Source organism: Pristis pectinata, chromosome 1 (assembly GCF_009764475.1).
Source record: "Pristis pectinata isolate sPriPec2 chromosome 1, sPriPec2.1.pri, whole genome shotgun sequence".
In the NCBI taxonomy this organism is placed as follows: domain Eukaryota; kingdom Metazoa; phylum Chordata; class Chondrichthyes; order Rhinopristiformes; family Pristidae; genus Pristis; species Pristis pectinata.
In genome coordinates this window covers 121,677,197-121,700,780 of record NC_067405.1, presented here as the reverse complement: position 1 = coordinate 121,700,780, position 23,584 = coordinate 121,677,197, and the positions used below count along the sequence as shown (strand labels likewise).

At 39.6% G+C, this 23,584-nt stretch overlaps 2 protein-coding genes across 3 annotated transcripts in view; one reads left to right on the top strand and one right to left on the bottom strand.

Annotated features, from left to right (window-relative positions):
- The first annotated feature begins 6,968 nt into the window (after positions 1–6,968).
- On the top strand, positions 6,969–19,565 carry LOC127575529 (uncharacterized). The gene is made up of 5 exons (XM_052025465.1): positions 6,969–7,097; positions 9,760–9,827; positions 9,914–9,970; positions 10,046–10,099; positions 17,765–19,565. Exons 1-5 carry the CDS (start codon positions 7,049–7,051, stop codon positions 18,395–18,397), a joined length of 861 nt encoding a protein of 286 aa, XP_051881425.1. The 5' UTR covers positions 6,969–7,048; the 3' UTR covers positions 18,398–19,565.
- A 2,695-nt stretch (positions 19,566–22,260) lies between these two features.
- Positions 22,261–23,584, bottom strand: part of dync1h1 (dynein, cytoplasmic 1, heavy chain 1) — an 80,658-nt gene continuing 79,334 nt past the window's right edge. For both annotated transcript variants that reach the window (XM_052011417.1, XM_052011508.1), the window contains exons 77-78: positions 23,140–23,267; positions 22,261–22,640 (exon numbers count right to left, since the gene is read on the bottom strand). In XM_052011417.1, coding sequence (XP_051867377.1) covers positions 22,512–22,640; positions 23,140–23,267 — 257 coding nt within the window. In that variant the 3' untranslated portion in view covers positions 22,261–22,511. The remainder of the gene's footprint in view (positions 22,641–23,139; positions 23,268–23,584) is intronic.

Here is a 23,584-nt window from a genome sequence, read left to right as displayed (position 1 = left end):
AATTCCTGGAGAGAATGCAAATCCAAGTCAAAACTAGCATATGTTCATGGAACTGCCAGTGATGGATAACACTGACCTTGTTGCCCTATTTGCATTGCAGCCTGTTTGAAATGTACACTGATCTGGCAGGTGTTCTAATGTGCAGCATATTTTAAGGGCAATTGTCAAAGGCTTGCTTTGAGGTTTTAAGTAGTGTTGCAAGGTGGTGTGCCTATGTGAAACTACAGATTGGCCAAGTAGGGACACTTGCCAAAAAAAGCTCAGAATTATAGATGGGAGCCAGATTAGAGGAATTCAAAAAATTTGGAGAAAAAAGATGGGCACATATTTGAGAAATTGCAAATTCAAGGATCTTTTGTAGAGAATATAAAGTTATGTAAATTTGTAAGGATTATTTTTTCATGTGTAAAGAGAACAATTTCAGCTAACATGGATTAGAAAAGGTAGTTGAGAGCAGAACCTGATGGTGGTTCAGTCTTGTCAGTATTTTGTTAATGCACATTTTAGGCATGCTTGACAAGGAAATCTAAGCAATTGCTTTAAATTATGGGGGTGGAGGGGGTGTTGAACCCTTCATGTTAAATTTAGCTGCAAGCCTTACTGGATTAGAGATAGCAAAATGGTGTTCATTTCATACCTGCTCTCTTGTATTTGAGTTTGGAGGATAGTTTGGGACATTCCAAGGTCAATTGTGGTTTCATAGAATGTTTCCATAGTTTTGTAGTAACCTGCAGTACCATAGTGGATTTTTAGTCTAAAGATTTGCTGACAATCTAGTGAAGCACCACTACATAGTTTTGCATCACCAATGAAGATAGACTTTGAACTGGAAAAGGAGTTATTTGGGAATGAAATAAAACCATTTTTTAGGAAAGGTTTGAAGTTGGAAGAGGGATGGCAAAGAGGTAATACTGCCCAATGTGATACAAGTTGTATTGGATAAATCTTAGAGGAAAAAAATGATGTAACTCATAATGTGGGTTAAAATACACTACTGTAATAAATAATTGCAATTTTGTCCAAAATGTTAAGGCATATAATTAAAACTTTGTGATAAGTGATGAGAGCCACCTAGGTACTCATTGATATGTGGAAGCTGACCCTCTACTTAGTGATTGCAAGAAAAAGAAAGATGGAGCTCTGAAACATTACCACTTAAGAAGATAACATGATTTCAACATGAGAGGTAAGAGTGGAATTGCAAGAAAACAGTACTGTGATAATAGCATGATCAACGATGTGGCAGAATAGTTAATAAGTACAGGTGACACCTGCCTTACGGGGGAGGGGGAAGGGGTTGCATGCGTGGAAAAAGCCATATCGCAATTTTCTGCAACATCAGGAAACATGAGTTGGAAAAAAAATACATTTTGTGTTGATTTAGTAACATTTTTTCCACATGTTCTGTGAAAGCAAATTTTATTCCATATCTCAAATTTTTATGTTGTGATTTATGAATTCTGTAATGACAAATTTCCATAATTCAGATGGCTGTAACTTGGGGGTTGCCTATATAGTGCGTCATGGTATAAGACACATTGGTACTCATAACTGAACAGAGTTATGTTGGGGATGTGCATCATTCCAAAACTCATTTGGACTCAAGTGAAGATTTAGGATGTGTGTGTGTGTGTGATTTGATGGAACCAATGTGACATGAGAGTGATGGGTGTTGAAAGCAGAGATAGGGTAATTAAAGATGTGTGTAACCCTAGTTCCAACTTCTCTGATGATGTCCAGCACATTACTTAGTTTGACTTTATCTTTTGCAGAATCTTGAATAACATCTCCCTCAAACTTCCCATCCTGAATAAGAAATCACAGGCTCTTCAACCTGGCCTCCTACTTCATTTCAGGTTGTCTCTACTGTTTAATGATGACCTGAAATGTACACAATATTTTCAGATATTATCCTCTTGTGATTTGTGTGCTACGTGACTAGATATCCCCAGGATCTAACCACTTTTCCTTCCTTTTTCATAGCCACATAGGACATAACTTATGTTCTTTTAATTAAAAACTTTTTGGTACTGTGACAGGAGCAGAACCAGATTGCCCTGATTCCAAAGTTATGGGAAAAGAAAGCACAAGCTCAAGCAACTACAAATTTAATTACTTTTATAGAAGAAGAAAAAAAAAGCCAAAAATTGTGTTTTTGCAAGGAAGGAGTGATAAAGGCTTTTTTTTCTGAGGAGAAGGCAATAGTACTTTAGGGAGAACAATTTCAGCCAACGTGAGGTCAAGAAGAGAATTTGAGTGTTCAATTGTTCAGTGGGAATAGGAAAGAGAGTAAAGGAGGTGACTCATGGGCAAGATGGGTTTCATGGAGGACATAAAGAGACAAGGAAAAGGGATCCTTCCTGTTCACCCTCTCTAATGCTCTTTTGACTTTGTATATACACCCATCGATTAAAATCTCTAAATCTCCTTTTTACAATAGATTATTACCTTGTCTCAACCATCCTTCCTCTATTCAAATTTGGAGACTAATTTGTCCATATCTCTGATTAAAATATCCGCTTGACTGAAACTTCAATAATTCTCCACACTGTATACTGTTTACTTTTCTATTCCTGACCACGTTTGGACAGTTAAAATCACCTTTTAATAGAGTCATAGAGCAATAGAGCACAGATACAGGACCCTCGGCCCAACCAGTCTACGCCAACCACGGTGCCCACCCATCTAATCCCAATTTCCTGCATTTGGCCCATATCCCTCTAAGCCCCGCCCCTCCATGTACCTATTCAAGTGCTTCTTAAATGATACTATTGCATCTGCCTCAACCACTTCCTCTGGCAGCTTGTTCCATATACTCACCACCCTCTGGGTGAAAAAGTTGCCCCTCAGGTCTCTTAAATCTTTCCCCTCCCACCCTAAACCTATGCCCCCTGGCTCTGGACTTCCCTATCCTGGAGAAAAGACTGTTACTATCCACCTTATCTATGGCTTTCATAATTTTAAACACTTCTATAAGGTCATCCCTCATTCTCCTACTCATAATGTCCCAACTCCTATACTCAGTGTCCTGACTGATAAAGGCCAGTGTGCTAAACGCCTTTTTTCACCACCCTTTCTAACTGTGATGTTGCTTTCAATGAAATATGCATTTGTACTCCTCGGTCCCTCTGTTCCATTACACTCCCTAGTGCCCTACCATTCATAGAATAAGTCCTACACTGGCTTGACTTCCCAAAATGCATCACCCCACACTTATCTGTATTGAAATCCATTTGCAATTCCTCAGCCTACTTCCTTCTGTAATCTACAATAACCTTCTTCACTATCAACAACAACTCTTAATTTCATGTCACCCCCAAACATAGTGATCAAGCCTTGTGCACTCCCATTCAAACCATTTATATAAGTAACAAATAACAAGGGTTCCAACACTGACCACTGTGGCACACCACTAATCACCAGCCTCCATTCTGAGAAACAACCTTCAACCACTTCCCTCTGCTTCCTACCTCCGAGCCAATTTTGAATCCAACTAACTAGCTCTCCCTGGATTCCATGGGACCTAACCTTCCAGACCAGCCTACATATGGGACCTTATTGAAGGCCTTGCTAAAGTCAAAATAGACAACATCCACTCCCCTAGACAATAATTCCTTGTTATTCTGTATTTCTGAGATATTGTCCACAAATTTGCTCTTCCATATCCCTCTGTTTTGGTAAACAGTTAGTGCAATTACTGCTTGTTTTGTTCATTTGGCATCATTTGTGACATGATTGTTCAAGTTGCATTTTGAGGGAGTGTATAATAGACTCTAGAATTTGCAGTACTGTTCAAGGACACTTATTCTGCTGACAGAAAAAGATAAGCAATGAAGAACAGCTGCTGAATACTCAGGTTTTTTTTTAAAGAAGCTCTAACCTATTCTGCTCTGAAATCTGTTCTGCAAGGTACTACAGTAATTTTCAGAAGAATCACAAAGAAAACCTTATCAACTTTACTAGGACAAAAGCGGGAACCCCTTGGTTTTCGCCAAACCCAGAAATACACTTTACCTACATTGGTTTCTCATTAGTATAGTGGTTAATATCCCCACCTGTCATGAGTGAGACCAGGTTTCAAATCTCCAACAAGAAGATTATTTATTTTTAGAGGTCTAGATGAAGGGTCTTGACCCGAAATGTTGACTGTCTGTTTCCTCCACAGATGCTGCCTGACCCCCTGAGTTCCTTCAGCAGCTTGTTTTTTGTTCCAGATTCCAGCATCTGCAGTCAATTGTGTCTCCAGAAATACACTTCTTGTGGAGGTTACACTTCAGCACCATGGACTTGGAAAAGAATACAAGATTTTGGCTGATCCTTGATTATATGTCACCCTGGGTATCTTTAATAACCCAACAACTTTTTAAAACATGTTTTTTTTTATATGTTACTCTTTATCCAGTATTTTACCCGCCGCTTTATGTTTTAGGACCAATTGTTTTAAACCTTTGCCTTTATGTCACTTCCAATATTGAACACGTCTGTTTCTCTTCTGTATGTTCACTGGGGGAAAAAAAAATTCTCAACCAGATCCACTTTTCCTGCATGTCATTTGATTTTTATTACACAGCCACCCAGCTTACTTTTCTGAATTATTGTTTACATTATACTAATTTTCTTTTCCATCACAAGATTCTTCTTATTTGTGGTCACTGTAGACAAAATACTTGTTGAATCTGACCTGGAGTTGAACTGAAGGTAGTTATAGTTGAGTGCTGGCAGCTATCTAGGTACATGTACTGATAATGGTGAAGTTTCTGGACCAATCCTTGTTCCTGAAATGTTGAACTTTGGCTGTAATGCACAGTTAATTTTCATTCCCTCATAACTCTCAACTCCATTAGTTGAATTTCAACTTTATGCAAACTTAGCTGCTGCATGTGTTTGCACTTGAACCAAGACTAGCCCCATCTTTTGTATCCTTTCAAATGGAAACTTATGGCACAGAACAAGGGGTTCATCCCATTTCTGGCCACCTGGACCTAAAAAGAGTTACCAGCTTAATCCTTTTCCCAGCTCTTACTCTATAGTATTCTAGGTTATGGCATTTCACAAGTACACATAGGTTTTGCTTCTACTAGCTTTGCAGTAATTGACTTCCAGATCCCCACCTGTCTCTGGGAGGAAATAATTTTCAACTTTTCTCCACTGCTTCCACCAGTTATTATATCCCCTGCCAAATTGACCCTCTACTAAGTGAAGTCAGGACATTCTGTCTATTCAGTTTCACTTTTCATTATTTTATGTGCTTAAATTTAGAGTCAGAGTCATTCAGCACAGAAACAGGCCCTTCAGTCTATCATGTCTATGCCAACCATCAAGGACTTACACACTAGTGTAGCACAGTAGTGTAGAGGTTAGCGTAACGCTTTACAGCACCAGCGACCCGGGTTCAATTCCGGCCACTGTCTGTAAGGAGTTTATATGTTCTCCCCGTGTCTGCATGGGTTTCCTCTGGGTGCTCTGGTTTCCTCCCACATTCCAAAAGATGTACAGGTTAGGAAGTTGTGGGCATGCTATGTTGGCGCATGAAGCATGGCAACACTTGCGGGCTGCCCCCAGAACACTCTACATAAAAGATGCATCTCACTGTGTGTTTCAATGTACATGTGACTAATAAAGAAATCTTATCTTACTAATCCTATTTACCAGCACTAGGTCTGTAGCTGACCATGCCTTGCCGATTTAAGTGCTTATCCAGATGCTTCTTAAATGTTGTAAGAGTACCTGTCTCCATGTCTTCAGGCTGTGCATTTCAGATTTAAGCCCGGATTCCCTCTAAAGCTCTTCTCATCTTAAACCTATGCCCTTGAACCTCTGCCATGGGGAAAAGTATCTTACTATCTGTGCCTCTCATAATTTATAAGGTAAGATATCCCCATAGATCTCCCCACAGCCTCGTCTGCTCTAAGGAAAACAAACACAATCTATCCAGCCTCTCTTCAAAACTGAAATGTTCCATCCCAGGCAACATCCTGGTGAATCTCCTCTGTACCCTCTCAAGTACAATCACGTCCTTCCAACAGTGTGGTGACCAGCCTCTTCTGTTCCAAAGAAAACATGCTCACTCTATTCATTCTTTCTTTCCTCAAAGCTACAGTTTTTTAATCTGAGCAATGTCCTCATGACCAGGACTATACTTCGTGTTTTATATTGTTCTAGCATAATCTCCCTGTTCTAATATTTTATGATGTTCCCAGTGAAGAAATATATTGCATATGCCATCTATCAGTACATGACCCATTACAACAAGTGAGACTTCAGACACACCATCACTGTTACAGAGACTCCAGAGGGTGAGAAGACCAGATAGATCTGTAATTATATTGGATTCATGTAAGGAATGTTCCTTCTTATTTTAAACTAGTAAATATTACAGCATGCAAAGGATTACTACAGAAAATAACGAGTCAGGTTTTCAACTGCTCTCTGGTATGCAACAATTATATTGCTTTAGTTTCGGAAATATCACTTCATTTATAAACTTTTCAAATATATAATGTAGTAATTTACATCAACAGACCACACTTCCTTTTAAACAGATTTCTTGAGCAAAGAGTCGGAGGAACATTTTAAACATGCGTTCCAATCCCTCGAAGGACAAACATTTGACAATGTTAGTGGAAACTTCTATAAGCAGTTTTTGAGAACCCAGTGTGATAAATAGTCATTCCCATTGTTAAGCTTTGAAGTTCAAGTGAATTTCTGCACCTCATCTCCCTCAAAGAGAGAACCTGAATTCTCGAGATGAGAATGCAGTAAATTGGTTTGGAAGGTGAGAACTAATGGAGCCCACTGCTCAATTAACAGAATGGAAGTGCCAAGCTGTTTTGGACCAGTAACGTCAACCTTTTTCTGGTCGCTTCTATATCAGAAGAAATAGTCACTGCGCGCCGTATGCGGCTCTCCTATTGGCCGGTGGAAAGATCGGGCCACCTCTGATTAGGAGTGGGTCCCAGGTGGGTAACATAGAAATCAGTTGTCCTGAGAGTTGAAGCGTTTGACAATTTCTGCCTGATACTTGGTCGTTGAAGGAGAATAACCGACCATGCCAGGAAAGAGGAAGAAGAAAAGGCGACTTCGCTGTTGTGCTCAAGGTAAGTAAGACGCTGTGGCCTGACTTGAATTAAAACAAAAGATACACGTTTCACTTTCCCTTTTCTACCAATTGGAAATATAACTGGCTGACTGGAATGCTATAAACACACGATTTAGAGAGGTGGCAGAATGAATTGTTAATGGGTTAAGACCAGCTGCAGAGATTTGTTATTTAAATTTTGTTTCGTTCTCCTCGTAAGCTGTTATATTGTTTCTATCACGATAAAATATCAGAAGGCTTGATGTCGACTACTGCAGAGATTCGACAGCAATACATTTATTTAGATCTCATTTATGCCCTGACAAGCGCGCACACGCTGCTCAGTGGGAACTTATCGCTGAGTCCTGCACAAAGTGAGAGTCTCTCCCCTCTGGCCCAAACCCTACCGCAGTCTTGCACACCTAATCGAAGTAATTCTTGTGAGTCTGTTTTCTTTTCAGATAAGAAATTAGGCCGTTCTGTCCTCTCGGGGATTGAACAATAATGTCGAGGCGTTATTTTGGAATTTTCATTGAAGTAATGTGTGATGCTGTGTTCTACCTGGAAGAAATTGAAATGAAATGCTCCTAAGTACAAAACTGAATGTTGGGATAAGCTTGATTGATGTAATGATTTGCTGCTATTTATAGTAGCTAAATTAAAGGTAATGATAGTTGACTCCTGGCACCTGTCTCGGTACTTGTAGCCATTAGTGGTATAGAACATGGAACAGTACAACACAGGAACAAGCCCTTCGGCCCACTATTTCTGTGCCGAACAAGAAGCCAAATTAAACTAAATCTCTTTTACCTCTACATAATCCATACTTGTCCATTCCCTGCATATCAGAGTGTCTTTCTAAAATCTTCTTCAATGCCCTGCACATCTCCTTTAAACTTTGAGGCTCTCATCTTAAATGAATGTCCTCTAATATTTGACATTTCTACCCTGGGAGAAAAATTCTGACTGTTTACCCTATCTATGCCTCTCATAATTTTATAAACTTCTATCAGGTCACCCCTTGGCCTCTGAAACTCCAGAGAAAACAAACCAAGTTTGTTCAACCTCCTATAGCTCATACCCTCTAATCCAGGCAGCATCCTGGTAAACCTCTTAAGTGCCCTTTCCAAAACCCCCACATCCTTCCTGTAATGGGGTGACCAGAACTGCATGCAATACTCTCAACTGCGACCTAACCAAAATTTTATAAAGCTGCAACTTGACTTCTTGACTCTTATACTCAGTGCCCCAACTAATGAAGGCAAGCATGCCATATGCCTTCTTTACCACCCTATCTACTTGCGTGGCCACTTTCAGGGAGCTATGGACTTGGACCCCAAGATCACTCTGTACATCAGTGCTGTTAAGGGTCCCGCCGTTAACTGTATACCTTCCCCTTTCATTTGACCTCCAAAAATGCAACACCTCACACTTGCCTGGATTAAACTCCATCTGCCATTTCTGTGTCCATATCTGAAACTGATCTTTATCCTGCTGTAGCCTTTGGCAACCTTCTTCACTGTCCACAACTTTATCAATCTGTGTCATCTGCAAACTTACTAACACACCATCTACATTTTCATCCAAGTTATTTGTATATATCACTGGTATAGTATCAGAGGATGGATGATTTCATGTAACAAAGTTAAAAATCTTTTAAAAATTATTGTGCACAGCATGAGATCTTGAGTGTAGAGTAGAGTTTTTACGTGTCAGTACAGTCATTTATGAGTATTACTTATTTAATGAGTGGATTTTGGAAGGAGGGCAAGAAGGTTCAGTCAGGTGAACATGAATACCAATGTCATTAATGTAACTTGTGTATTATGGAGCATTGTTCTGAAGAAGGCCTGAAGTTCTACTGGATAAGTATCTGGAAAGGTGGGGTGAGGAAGAACTGTACTTGCACATCAAGAAAAATGTCATTTCATACTCTTTAGTATAAATGTATCAAGTCTTGGATGCATGTAGCCAGGAGTTTGTCTGATTTGCTGGTAATTCAGTGGAAGGATGTGATTTGAGACTCCTTTTCTGAGGAGATGGTTTATTCATGTTTTAAAAAAAATCATACTTTGCTAAGTTGTTTGTGGCGTCCATCGTGCTTGTATTTTTTATTAGTTTTGAGTGGAACAATGTCTGCATCTTTTAGTCAACTATTGCATCTATTTTGTTAATAATAACACGAGAAAAATTTAATAAAGGTTTTCATACTGCCACCTTGAGTTAATTAGGCAAATAAACATGAATAATGCACAAGGGGATCTTTGGCTTGGTCATGTGATATTAATTTAGACACTTTAAGAGTATGAAGAGGATCAATAGCATCACACAATTGAGTACATCAACTTTTATTTATAAAATTAAAGCTTTATGTAGTCAAAACACCATGGGAAAACTAACAAACAAAATTTGACAAGGCTACATGGACAGATGACCAGAAGATTTTGTTAATTTTGAGAAGCTTATTAAGGGAAGGGAGAGAACTAAGTGATAACAGTTTGAGGAGGGAATACCAGAGCTAGAAGCTTAGACAGCTAAAGGCATAGTCACTAATGCTGGCTCAAAGGAGGTTCAATGCATTGGGATTTGTACATTTAATGTGTTTGGTTTGTTGGCCAATTCCAAATTCTTTAAGCAGATCCTGAAAGGCTACTAACATATTTTAACTATTGGTATTTCAGAATTTGTTGATGGCACAAATGTATACACGCCTCCAGACTGCATGGAAGTATTGGCGACTAAGTACAAGGTAAGTGGAAAGGTATTTATTTGTAAAACTAATTTCTAATAGAGGTAAGAATGTGTTACTATTTTTCAACTTTTTTTCCATTCTAGGACAAGTGTAAAGTAGAATCGAGTACAGAGTCTGAATCAGATGCTTACATTACTGAGGTAATTTTCTTTTTCGTTGGAAGTGGTTAAAAATTGCATGCATTTTAAAAACGTTGCTTTATCTATCCACTGCAGGTTTGGAACCGAAGTTTACCTACTTCCACAAAGGTTCATGATACAGTAAACCAAGTGAGTATTTGCCTGGAACTTAAAATAAATCTTAAAATGCTCAAGTTCAAACTATTTATCTAAGTGAAGATTTTCAGTAGTACTGAATTAGCAGAATGTACTGATGAACAGCAGTATTCTGCAACAAGATTAAATGTTATAAAAAGCCAAAGTTTGGATTATATTACTTTAGAATTTATAACTATTGGTTATAGCCATGCTATGGTTTTCCATAAGAAATGTTTCATCTACAACACATTTCCTTCCTTCATTAGCTTTAATATTCGGAGGAAGCTTATTCACACATGGCTTAGAAATGAGCTTCCTTAACCTTGTTTTCCTTTCTGAGAGTGCATCTTAATATCTGATAGTTGGTTCCGTTCATAACTCTTTTAAGCAGCACTTTTGTTGATTATTATGTGATATTTATGCAGTGCTTTAGTAGAATGATTTCAAATGGTGGGTAAATCATACACTTTTTTTCAGTTTTTGGTACACAATGTTAAGGAACTCTCCTAGATGAAATAATCTGTACAGAACATTTAACTTTGAAAAATATTCCAAAGGTGTGTTATAAAACAAAAGTTGATGGCAAATCACGTGAGATAATGGGCAAATGATCAAAGATCATTTGGTCAGAGAAGTAGGTTTTGAGGAAAGCCTTAAAAAGGGAAGACGTAGAAAGACTTGGCATGAGCAGCTGAAGCATTTTCTTTTTAAATTGGGAATTTCTGGCCAAAATTTGAGTTTATATATGAGGGATATAGGAGAAAGTGGAAATTGGTAGGGCCAAGATCACAGAGGGATTTGATCAGTCGAGGGGAAAAGTAATCAAATTTAACTCTGTGACAATGTAGTCAGCGAGAATAAAAGTGATGAGTGAATGGGGTTTGATATGAATTAGGACAGCAGAGTCTTAAATGACTGAGTTCATGAAGTGCATTGTAATATTCAAGTCTGGAGGCAACAAAAGATGTGGATTTCAGCAGAGGGGATGGAGTCAGTAATGTTATGGAGGTGGAGGTAGTGTCTGGTCTCATGCCCTACCCAAGCTCTGGGTTAAATGTGACATCAAGGGTGTGGTTAGTCTGGTTCAGTTTCAGACAGTTGTCAATAAGATTTGTCCCCATGTTATTGGGACATGTGTTTTGTCCAGGAATATTCCTTATTGACATTGATACTGTATCCACAATGATTTTACTTTTGGAATGCAGTATCAATCCTTTACAGGAGCGAGAGCAGGAAGGATTTCAAAGAGCAAGTCTTGTTGATTAGTTGGTTGGCTAATTGGGCAGCAGCAGCCAATAAAAAGAAGGTAAGCTCAAGCAGAGTGGCTGTTGTAGAAACTGCTCAGTGTAAAAGTGGGACCTTGTGGCTTTCCCCTGGTAGGTCGTCCCCCTCAGCAACAAGTATACTGCTTTGGATACTGTTGGGGGGAATGACCTACCGGGTAAAGCCACAGCGGCCAAGTTTCTGGCACTGAGTCTGGCTCTGTGGCTCAGAAGAGGAGTGCAGTAGTGATGGGGGATTCATTGGTTAGAGGAACAAATGAAATTCTGTGGATGAGAATGAGACTCTCAGATGGTATGTTGCCTCCCAGGTGCCAGGGTCAGAGACATCTCGGATCGAGTCCACGGCGTTCTTAAGGGGGAGGGTGAGCAGCCAGAAGTCATACACATTGGACCAATGATGTAGATAGGAAAAGGGATGAGGTCCTGAAGAGAGAATGTAGGGAATTAGGAAGGAAGCTAAAAAGCAGGACCTCAAGTGTAGTAATCCCTGGATTGCTAGAGAAACATTGAATTCCCCCACACCCAATGGTGAATCTGATCTCCTCTCCTCCCCCTGCATTTACCTACCATGTGATCACCCCACCTCCCCTCTTTTGGTCCACCTATCACTGCTGTTTCTCCCCCCCCTATATATTGGGCTTCCCCTTTTCCTGTCTTCAGTCCCGAAGAAGGGTCCTGACCTGAAACATTGACGGTCTGCTTTTCTCCACAGATGCTGCCTGGCCTGCTGATTTCCTCCAGCATTTTGTTGTTTTTTCAATCTCTGGATTGCTGCCTGTACCACGCAGCAGTGGGGTTAGGAATAGGAAGATATGGCAGATGAATGCATGGCTGAAGAGTTGGTGCAGAGGACAGGGCTTCAGATTTGTGGATCATTGGGATCTCTTCTGGGGAAGGTATGATCTGTACAAAAGGGACAGGTTACACCTGAACTCAAGAGGGACCAATGTACTTGCAGGCAGGTTTGTTAGAGCAGTTGGGGAGGGTTTAAACTAGGTTGGCGGGGGATGGGAACCAGAGTGTTAGGTCAGATGACGGAGCAGTTGGTGTAAAAGTAGATGCATTATGCGGAGAGGCTGTGGGGAAGGATAGAGTGGATAGGGCATAAATGCTGTCAGTTGGATGGGTTGAAATGTGTTCACTTTAATGTGAGAAGTGTTAAGAATAAGGGTGATGAACTCAGAGCATGGATCAGTACATGGAATTATGATGTTGTGGCCATTACAGAGAATTAGTTGTTGCAAGGGCAGGATTAGCTGCTTGATATTCCAGGGTTTAAATATTTTAAAAGCAAAAGGGAGAGAGGTAAAAGGTGGGGGGAGTGCTATTGTTGATCAGCAATAGTATCACAGCTGCAGGAAGGGAGGACGTCGTGGAGGGATCGTCTACTGAGTCAGTGTGGGTGGAAGTCAGAAACAGGAAGGGAGCGATCACTCTATGGAGAGTATTCTACAGGCCCCCCAGTAGCCACCAGGACACTGAGGAGCCGGTAAGTAGGCAGATTTTAGGAAGGTGCAAAAATAACAGGGTTGTCGTAATGGGTGACTTCAACTTTCCTAAAATTGATTGGCATCTCCTTAGTGCAGAAAGTTTAGATGGGGCAGAATTTGTTAGGTGTGTCCAGGAAGAATTCCTGACACAGTATGTGGACAGGCCGACTATAGGAGAGACCATACTGGATCTAGTACTAGGCAATGAACCTGGTCAGATGACAGACCTCTCGTGGGCGAGCATTTCGGAGATGGTGATGACAACTCCCTGACCTTTCCCATAGCTGTTGATGAGGATAGGAGCAAACGATATGGGAAAGCTTTTTTTAATTGGGGGAGAGCTAATTATGATGGTATTAGGCAGGAACATGGGAGAGTAAATTGGGAACAGATGTTCACAAGACAAAGGAGCAGAAGTAGGCCATTCGGCCCATCGAGTCTGCTCCATGAGCTAAACTAAAACTATTCCTAACTAGCCCCAATTTCCAGCCTTATCCCCATATCCCTTGATACCTTGACTAATTAGATACCTATCTATCTCCTCCTTAAACACCCCTAATGATTGGGCCTCCACAGCTGTACGTGGCATAGAATTCCATAATTTCACTTCCCTCTGGCTAAAGAAATTTCTCCTCATTTCTGTTTTAAACCTGTACCCTCTAATTCTAAGATTGTGCCCTCTAATCCTGGACTCGCCCACCAAGGGAAACAGCTTAACCACATCTACTCTGTTCAGTCCTTTCAACATTCTAAATGTTTCTATGAGGTCCCCTCTCATTCTTCTGTACTCCAGTGAGTACAGTCCAAGAGCTGACAAACACTCATCATAAGTAAGCTATTTTATTCCAGGAATCATCCTCGTAAATCTCTTCTGATCCCTCTCCAACATCAGTACATCCTTCCTAAGATATAGGGCCCAAAATGTTCTTGGGGAAATGTGCAGCAGAGATGTGGAGGTTTAGGGGCCACTTGCATGGGGTTCTGGATAGGTTTGTCCCACTGAGATGGAGAAAGGAAGGATGAAGGCACCATGGTTGATGAGAAAAGTGGAATGTTTGGTCAGGAGGAAGCATACTTAAAGTTTAGGAAGCAAAAATCAGACCAGGCTCTTGAGAATTGTAAGGTAGCCAGGAAGGATGCTAGACATGAGAAGGCCATGGTGAGTAGGACTAAGGAAAACCCCAAGGTGTTCTACACATATGTGAAGAACAGGAGGATGATGAGGGTGAGGGTAGGACTGCTCAGGGATAAAGGGGGAAATGTGTCTGGAGGTAGGGGAGGTCCTTAAGGAATACCTTGCTTCATTGCTCACTAGGGAGAGGGAATTTGACGAATGTGAAGTCAGCATGGAGCAGGCTTATGTGCATCTTGAGGTTAAGAAAGAGGTAGTGTTGGAGCTTCTGAAAAACGTTAGGATAGGTAAGTCCCCGGGGCTGGACAGGATATACCCCAGGTTACTACGGGAAACGAGGCAAGAGATGACTGGGGCATTGACAATGATCTTTGCATCCTCCGTGGCCACCGGAGTGGTACCAGAGGACTGGAGGATGGCAAAAATTGTTCTGATGTTCAAGAAAGGTAATAATAATAATCTTGGGAATTATAGACCAGAGAGTCTTATGTCAGTGGTGGGCAAACTATTGGAGAGTATTCTTAGGGGTAGGATTTACAAGCATTTGGAAAAGCATAGTCTTATTAGGGACAGTCAGCACAGCTTTGTGAGGGGCAGGTCGTGCCTCACAGGCCTAATTGAATTTTTCGAGGATGTGACAAAACACATTGATGGAGGTAGAGCAGTGGATGTGGTGTACATGGAGTTTAGTAAGGCGTTTGACAAGGTTCCCCATGGTAGGCTCATCCAGAAAATCATGAAGCATACGATCCATGGAAACTTGATTGTGTGGATTCTGAATTGGCTTGCCCACAGAAGGCAGAGGGTGGTAGTAGATGGAGCGTGTTCTGCCTGGAGTGACCAGTGGTGTTCCACAGGGATCTGTTCTGGGACCCCTGCTGTTTGTTATTTTTTATATATAAATGACTTGGATGTGGAGGTAGAGGGGTGGGTTAGTAAGTTTGCAGATGACATGACAGTTGGAGGTGTTGTGGATAGTGTAGAAGATTGTTATAGGTTACAACGGGATATAGACAAGATGCAGAGTTGGGCAGACAAATGGCAGATGGAGTTCAATCTGGAAAAGTGTGAAGTGGTACACTTTGGAAGATCAGACTTGAAGGTGGAATATAAGGTTAATGGAGGGATTCTTAACAGTGTGGAGGAACAGAGGGATCTTGGGGTTCAAGTCAAAGTTCAAAGATGCTGCGCAATTTGACAGAGTGGTTAAGAAGGTGTATTGTGTGCTGGCCTTCATTTGTCCAGGGAATGAGTTCAAAAGCCGTGAGCTCTAAAACTCTGATTAGACCACACTTAGAGTATTGTGTTCAGTTCTGGTCGCCTCATTATAAGAAGGATGTGGAAGCTTTAGAGAAGGTGCAGAGGAGATTTACCAGGATGCTGCCTGGATTAGAGAACATATCTTATGAGGAAAGGTTAAGCAAACTAGGGCTTTTCTCTTTAGAGCAATGGAGGATGAAAGTTGACTTGATGGAGGTGTATAAGATTATGAGGGGCATAGATAGAGTGGACAGCCAGTACCTTTTCCCCAGGGCAGCAATGGCCATTAGCAGAGGACATCTATTTAAGGTGAGAGGAGGAAAGTTTAGAGGAGATGTCAGAGGTAGGTTTTGTTTTATACACAGTGGTGGGTGCCTGGAACGCACTGCTGGGGGTGGTAGTAGAGGCTGATACAGTAGGGACTTTAAAAGGCTTAGATAAGCACATAGATGTAAGAAAAATGGAGGGTTATGGGCTGTGTAGGAGGAAAGGGTTAGACTGATCATGGAGTAGATGTTTATATAGGTTGGCACAACATCGTGGGCCCGTACTCTGCTGTACTGTTCTATGTTCTCCATCTGCCCAGCACTTGAAGTGCATTTTACTTTGGAGAACCCAAGTGTAGATTGGATGACTATTATGCATAACACCTCTGCACTGTCCCTGAGTTCTTGTTGCCTCTCACTTTAATTCAACATCCAACTACCGCTCTTGACTTCTGTGCCTTTTGTTGCTTGCACTGTTCCAACAAAGCCCAATGTAAGCTTGAGGAACAACCCCTCCTCTTCTATTTAGGCATGTTACAGTCCTTGAGACTCTGTATCTGAAATTTTTGGGTAGTGATTTGTGAATTCTGTAAGGGCAAATTTCTATGACCTAAACATCCATAATGCTGGGCTCACCTGTAACTGTTAAATTCTGCAATTCCTAGTTCTGGTATTTTTTTTTACCCCTAACTGTTCTCATTCATCTTCCTCTCTTTGCACTTCTCCAAATGGATCAGCTAAGATTTAATTAGCATTTACTTCTCTCTCTTAGATGGTACTGAAAGTAATTGTATCCCCTGGACAAACTTAGTTGCTCCCTATCTCAGATATTCCCTTTGTTCGCTTCACTCCTCCCCTCTCTGCAACTTGAAATGTTTGCTTTCTTGCCTTTTTCATATCTGATGAAGGATCATTGGCCTGAAATTATTTCTCCCTCCACAGATGCTGCCTGTCTTGAGTATTGAATATCTTGAATAAAACATTGTTTTATTTTAATAGGTTTGTCCCAATGTCTTGTTTCATTTATCTTTTGCATCACCTTGATGCCTTCAGTAAATTATTTCAAGAAAAAAATTGTATATGTAGAAATTATAATTGCATATTAGTGATTAAAACTCTCATTTTAACACTGTGACTTCAGCTAGTATTTGATTTGTAACTATCTAAATTTTAGTCATTCTCTTGTTCAAATAAGTTTAAAATTTAAAAAAAAATCCAATGAAGTAAATTAGTACAAAAACTTGATTGGTCAAAATACTTCAAATTATCAGAAGAAAAACTTCCTGAAACTGATTCTAATATTGAAACTACTGAGAAAATCCCAAGCTTCCAGTGGTTTGCCAAATATCAGTGCATTCCATCTTACTTTGTCGTGTTCCAAGTCCTACCATTGGTGATACCAAATCGAAGAATATTCTGCTGACTGCTATAGTGTACAACTTCCCTTTGCTATTAAACCACCAGGTCCTTTTCTGGTTGAACCTTGCACTTCAGTACAGCTAAATGCTGAAAGTTGATCTTCAAGTGGTCCCACACACTATTTTGTTGTTTATTTACAATTTTGAAACCATAAAATAACAATTATGTATTAATAAATGTATCCCTGTATTTGCAATAATGGACAGGGCTGAGAAATTCAAATCCCAAAGTATGAGTAAACCAAAAATGCTTTTAGATAAGTTTAATTTTTTTTTCAATTGACCCTTTGTTTATTGTAGTGATACAATGGCACATCTTTGGAATATTAGCAATATTAAAGATTTGCTGGTAACCGCTGAACTATTATGCCTCATTATTTAGGTTGGAAGAGATCTCTCTAATGGGCATCATGTTTAAAATAAAATTGCATAATGGTATAGAGCCCTGTAAGGGCGAATACAGACTTTGGGATGGTGAATTTCATTGAATAGTAATCTTTAATAACAGAGATTAAAACACATTCTGGGAATATTCTGCAGGTCAGAGAGGATCTATGGGGAGTGAAACAGAGTTAGTGTTTCAGGTCAATGACCTTTCATCAGTTCTGATGTATCCCCAGCATTTTACATTATTATTTCAGATTCTCAGTATCTGCAGTTTTTGTATTTCCATTTATACCTTGAGTTCTGGATTAATATATTGGTGAATGGTTTCCTTTTTAATGAAGGGTTTAGAGAGGTTGCATCCTTAAATATTTTAATTGTGCAGAACCTGCTTTGGGAGAAGAAAGAATCTCATTATTTGTTAACTTTTCTTTAAAAATATAGTATTTGGATCCATATGATGGAGATTTGGAGAGCACTTCAAGTGAATCAGATAGTGGTAGACAATGTCTGCAAGTTGTCTGCTCTGAAAGGACAAGCTATCTATCCCATGCTATTGTGGCAGTAAAACCATACAAACAATCCTTGTTGACAACCTTTCCACCTGCACGCAGTTATACAGAGTTAAATTCCACACAAATGGAAACGGTGGCTACTGGTAGTACATTTCCACAATCTTCAAGGGAATCGGAAGTACTTTCTAACAGCGTGCATGAACTGACATTTGCAACAAATACTTGTGTGGCAGATCCTGGACAGAAGCAGTTTGGATCATTGGAGTTGGATGTACTGACTGGATCATCCTCTCTCAATTTGGATGTTGAAAGGGATCACAGACTCATGAACATGCTTGTTCTTCAAGACCCTGGGAAACATGATCCCAGCCACCAAAACATCCACTTCGGCTCAGAACAACTTTTAAAGGCTGCTCAGGAACCTTTTCTTGAAGAAAAGGTGTCATCAAAAAGAAAGCTTGGCAACCCTTCAATTGAAGCAAGCAATGACCGGATCAGCAAAAAGAAAAGTCGTATGATAAAAACAGAGGTAAGCAATTTTGTACTGAAGTGGTCTGTTTAGAAATGCTTCAACCGTAATGTTATCTGAACTGCATATAAACTGTATTTAAAATTTTGCCAAGATGTTGCTGGGCTATGCAATCCTTTTCCATGTCAGACTTCCAGTTTTGGCTTGTGTAGCCAATGAGATTCTGAATAAGACTGCAATCATTCTGCCACAGTAACACTGCTGGGGCCTAATAAGTAATTTGTTTTCTCTTGTTGATGTTTGTTTGCCAGGGTAAAGTTCTGTGGGTGAGGACAACTTTGTAATCTCTCTCCCAAGTTGCCAGTCTTGTGAATGCGAGTGAATTGTGGAAAAGTGATTAATAGTGTTACAAAGTCCCTTTTATTTCTACTAAAGTGAAAGCTGACTCTTGATAATATAAACTTTGTAAAATACAAAAGCAATAGGTAATTTAGCTATTTTTGGGATAGTTCTGATATTGAAGTACTGATAACATGAAGGTATTCTGATGGATGTTTATTTTTAACAGTCTGAGCAATTCCCACGTAGCTGCACACATTGCCCAAGTTCACACTGAAGTGGTGACCCCCCTTCAATAATCAATTTTAGCTGTTACAAACTCCTGGCTTCCTAGTGATCTCTGAGGAGTTGACCAAATAGTATGTTATCTTGGTAAAGTTTGGGCCAGACCACACTAAAAGGTGCAGGTTTCCTTTTCCTGAAGGATTTTAGATAGCACCCAAACTAATTGTACTCTAAAAGTCTCATTCAGAAATTGTGTACATAATTTAAACTATGCAACATGTTTGAAGTTTACTGGAATCTGTTGTTGCTCTGAGTTTGATTTCAACATTATTAGTCATTTTGGTTATTAGAGGAGGAGAAACCTGCTGCTTTCTAATTCAGAGCTCACGTGTATCTCTGACTAAATGGATATTCTTCAGATGCTCTGGTTTCCTCCAACATCTCATAGACATGCAGGCTGGTGGGTTAATTGGCCACTGTAAATTACCACTCACTTACACAGACTTGGAGTTGAGGAGAATAAAAATGGGATTAATGTAGGATCAGTGGAAATGGGTAGTTGATGGCCAGTGCAGGCTTGGTGGGCCGTAAGGCCTGTTTCTATGTACCATTGTTGCCAAAGTTTCGCTTTGAGATGGAGGATACAATCCTTTAATGTCAAATGCTAAATTATCAATCACAGGCTATATGTGATTCCTTGTCTATTTGTAAAAATAGAAACCATCGTTATACATTTTGTGTATATATAACCTGCAGACTGGCATCAGTACAAAATAGGTTTGGGGGGGGAAATTTGTGTATGATTATGTTTGTACTAGACTATAAATAGTTTGACTAAAATATTTAATAGGTCTTAAGTGGTTGGTCAAAAGTAGTGTATGGTAATCAATTATTGACAATTGAAACAGTCTGGAAATGGGCAAAAACTAGTGACAAGGAGCTCTTGAGCTGACTCGGAATGGTAGGCAATTTTATGCACAAATGTTGCTTGCAAAACAAGTTATATTGAGTCAGTTAGAATGGAGCAGGCAGAGTGGATCCTTGAACTCAACTTTTTCAATGATGTCTCATCTGATCTTTTGAAGCAATTCCATTTTCCTTTCCACTCCCTGTAAACATATTTAGTCCATCTTAAATTTATTTGGTGATTCTGCCTCCATTGCTCTCTAGGATAGAGAATTTTAAAAGTTCACTAATCTCAGAAATTTCTCTTCATTCCTGCTTTAAGTGGGTGACCCAATTCTAGATGCCCCTACATAATAAAACATGTTCTTCACCATCAGCACAGAAACAGGCCCTTCAGTCCATGCCGACCCGAATCTTCTGCCTAGTACCATCTACTTGCACCCAGACCACGTCCTTTCAAATTTCTTAAATGTTACAATTGAATCCACATCTACCAGTTCTGCTGGCAGCTTGTTCCACACTCTCACCACCCTCTGAAGAAGTTTCTCCTTAGATACCCTTTATATATTTCACCTTTCACCCTAAACCTATGTCCTCTAGTCCTTTGGGTGAATGTATGCAGGCTCCACCTCCCCCCCCCCCCCCCCCCCCCCCACACCCTTCAATTTTGTATACCTCTAAGATCTACCTTCATTCTTCTGTGCTCCATGGATTAGAATCCTAACCTATTTTTAACCTTTCCCTACAACTCAGGTCTTCAAGTCCTGGCAACATCCTTGTAAATTTTCTCTGCACTCTTTCAAGCTTATTAATATCTTTCCTGTAGGTAGGTGACCAGAATTGCACACAATCTAAAATTGGCCTTGCCAACATCTTGTATGACTTCAACATAACATCCCAACACCTGTACTTAGTGCTCTGATTTATGAAGGCCAAAAGCTCTCTTTATGACCCTATCAACCTGTGATGCCACTTTCAAGGAACCATGGATCTGTATTCCCAGGTCCTCTTTCCCCTGTTAGTTATTCAAAGAACTCAATTTGTTAAAATGCTGTTTCCTTACACTAAAACATACTATTTAATAATTGATTTTCCTGTTATCTCTTAAGAGTTCCTGCACTGGATGACAAGCTAGCTACAATTTCTTTGGAAAAGGTATATTGGAATAGTGGTTTTCCGATTTGCAAAAGCTAGGAACTTTGGAAGATCAAAACCAATGCACCCACTATCTATGCAGCCTGCAAGCCTAATGCCCTCAGGAGAAAGTTGGAAAGAATGGGATTGAGAAGGAAGGATTTCTCATTAGGTAAATTCAGTTGAATGAACATTTACCTCTGTCTTTGTTAGGGTGAAGAACAGTTAGCCATTCAACCTTCTCATTAACTGGCTAAAGAAGCAGAGGGCAAGAGCAATGTGACTACAGTAGTTACAACTTAAGTAGAAGATTTGCTCAACTTTATTATACATTAAGTTTTGAAGTAAAGCCAGTTTTTTTTTCAATCTACCCTTTCTTGCCCACCCCAGTATTTTGTTTAATTTCAGGTTTTTCTCCAAAAGAATTTATGGAATCCACTTTCAGAATACTGCCCAAAAATGGTCACATCCAGGATTAGAGTTGCACATATTTTGCTTTGATTTTTAAGAATTTATCAGATTCTTAGTAGAGTGAAAATGCTTCTCAATAGCATAGAAAAACTATGGTTTTAAGTACTTTAATTTTTCTCCAAACTTACTTTCTAGTAATCCTTCAGAATATAAAAATACCTGTGTATTTTGCATCATGCCCTTTTGACAGAATTCAAGGCAAGCTGGATGAACTTCTGATCCACCCTGCCAGCTTTACTGCAGCTGGTTCATGTACAGTTAAGACAATTGAATGACATTGCTGATCCTGTAGAAAATATGTTTGAGTTCTACTACTTTTGCTAGTATTTTAAAACTTTTGTCAATACTTTACACTCAAACAATGAATGCTCAGGGTAAGCCAGCAGTAGGGCTTAGAGCCTTTACCAGCTGCCTCAGGTGGAGAGGGCAGCTTGTCTGACCTTCCACTTGCAGAAAATGTCCAGCTTGACCAAATTGTCAAATCCATAAGGTTTATGACACATGGGTGCTGACTAAATTGTAGCTATGTCTTGAATTGGAAGGTTGTGGATTCAAGTTCCAGTCTAGAGGCTATAGTCACACAGATTTTGGGTTAATGCTTGCTTTATTGACACAGTAGCACTGCAAACTTGATCTTTTCTTGGTGTATTCTACTGTAAGTTAACATCTGCACTCATTCCTTACAATATACAAAAGATGGGACTGGCTCTGAGGTACAAAAACCTATGAAAAGGCTCTATAGCTTACAAATTAGTTATCTACCAACGGGCATTCTAATGGTTAATGTTTTCTGATAGACAGAAAATACTAATGCAGTATAAGGCCTTGCTTACATAGATTTAAAATTAAATGTCTGAATTTGCTAGAAAACAGACTTCCAATCATGATGTATAATTTTATTAAGTGTAAAACCAGCCATGAATCAAAATTGCAAGCTACATTTGCCAGCTCTTAAATCTCAGCTACCATCAACTCACTTTCTTCTGAACCTAGACTATTTTTCAGATTAACAGATTCCTTCTAAAAATCATTCATTATTTTGAAAGATTGCTACTAATTAGTTCTAAATAATAGCACATGCAATGTAATGATGTAACTTCAGGTCAAGTTCCAACATAACAATAATTTCCTTTTATTCTGTGCACAGCAGTGCAACACCACGTTCATAAAAGCTGCGGGAATCTTCCTTGGTTGCGATTTCAAAGTCAACGGTGAATATCAGGTCTGCACGAGTGAAGTTTAGGTATACAGGAAGTGTCACCTGTAAATTAAGAAAAAATTGTAAGGACATTCAACAAATACAAAATACCCTTAAAGTTATAAACTTATTAGGAACCAGACAGTAAAGATGCTTTATAAAGTTAAGTGGACTTTATTCTTTTTGCTTGCATTTCTATTTAGACCTTCCTTGTTATCAGAGAGATCACAGCTGATTCATGAACATGTATCTGCCTTTATCCAGGCACTTCATTATCAAAAATCTCAAGATTCAAAATCCACAATAACCTGGCATCAATTTATTATTGAAATGGTTTGGAATTTAACCCTTCAAGTAGATCTAACAGGTTCTCTCTATCAATTCCCTTAATACATCTGATAGAAACATCTACTTGCACATTTGATGACAAGTCTGGTAAAGACGTTGCAGCACTTGTGTGTATTTCGGTAAGCATGACTCCTCTCACCTGACACTAGCAGAAAATTGAGTTGGTCATTTCAACATTCAAGGTAATACTAAATGAATCAAGTCATTTACTCACCACATTAGCCTTCCTTTCAGCATGCGTCTCTTTGACCCACCGAAGCTGTGTGAGAGGGAGTTCAGTGGATATTGAGGTGGATAAGGACAGCTTGTTGTTATTACAAGTGGCACCCTGAAGAGTCAGGCCTGTATAAAAGGAAAATGTTCATATGCAGAATTTTTCAAAAGGTTGCTATTATATGCAAACTTGTCAATTTACCATGGCCTTAGATAAAGTCCATAAGGGAATAGCATAACGTGCACAGAAAATCCAAATTAACTGTGTTCTACAACCCATATGACTTTGACTTTGGTTTTTATCTACAGTGTAGGAAACCAGCTGAGCACTTTGGTCTTAGTGACATATGGTTATATAAACTGCATAATTTGTGAAAAAGTATCCCAAAGAAAGATTTTTAGAAACAACAATTTTAACCCCTCTTTGCCATCAAATGGACAATAAT

Excerpts from the sequence above, each read along its gene's own strand:
- LOC127575529 (XM_052025465.1), top strand. The coding sequence starts at position 7,049 with ATGCCAGGAAAGAGGAAGAAGAAAAGGCGACTTCGCTGTTGTGCTCAA. Across the intron at positions 7,098-9,759 it reads ACTTCGCTGTTGTGCTCAAG|AATTTGTTGATGGCACAAAT; the intron begins GTAAGTAAGACG and ends TTGGTATTTCAG. Across the intron at positions 10,100-17,764 it reads TTCATGATACAGTAAACCAA|TATTTGGATCCATATGATGG; the intron begins GTGAGTATTTGC and ends TTAAAAATATAG.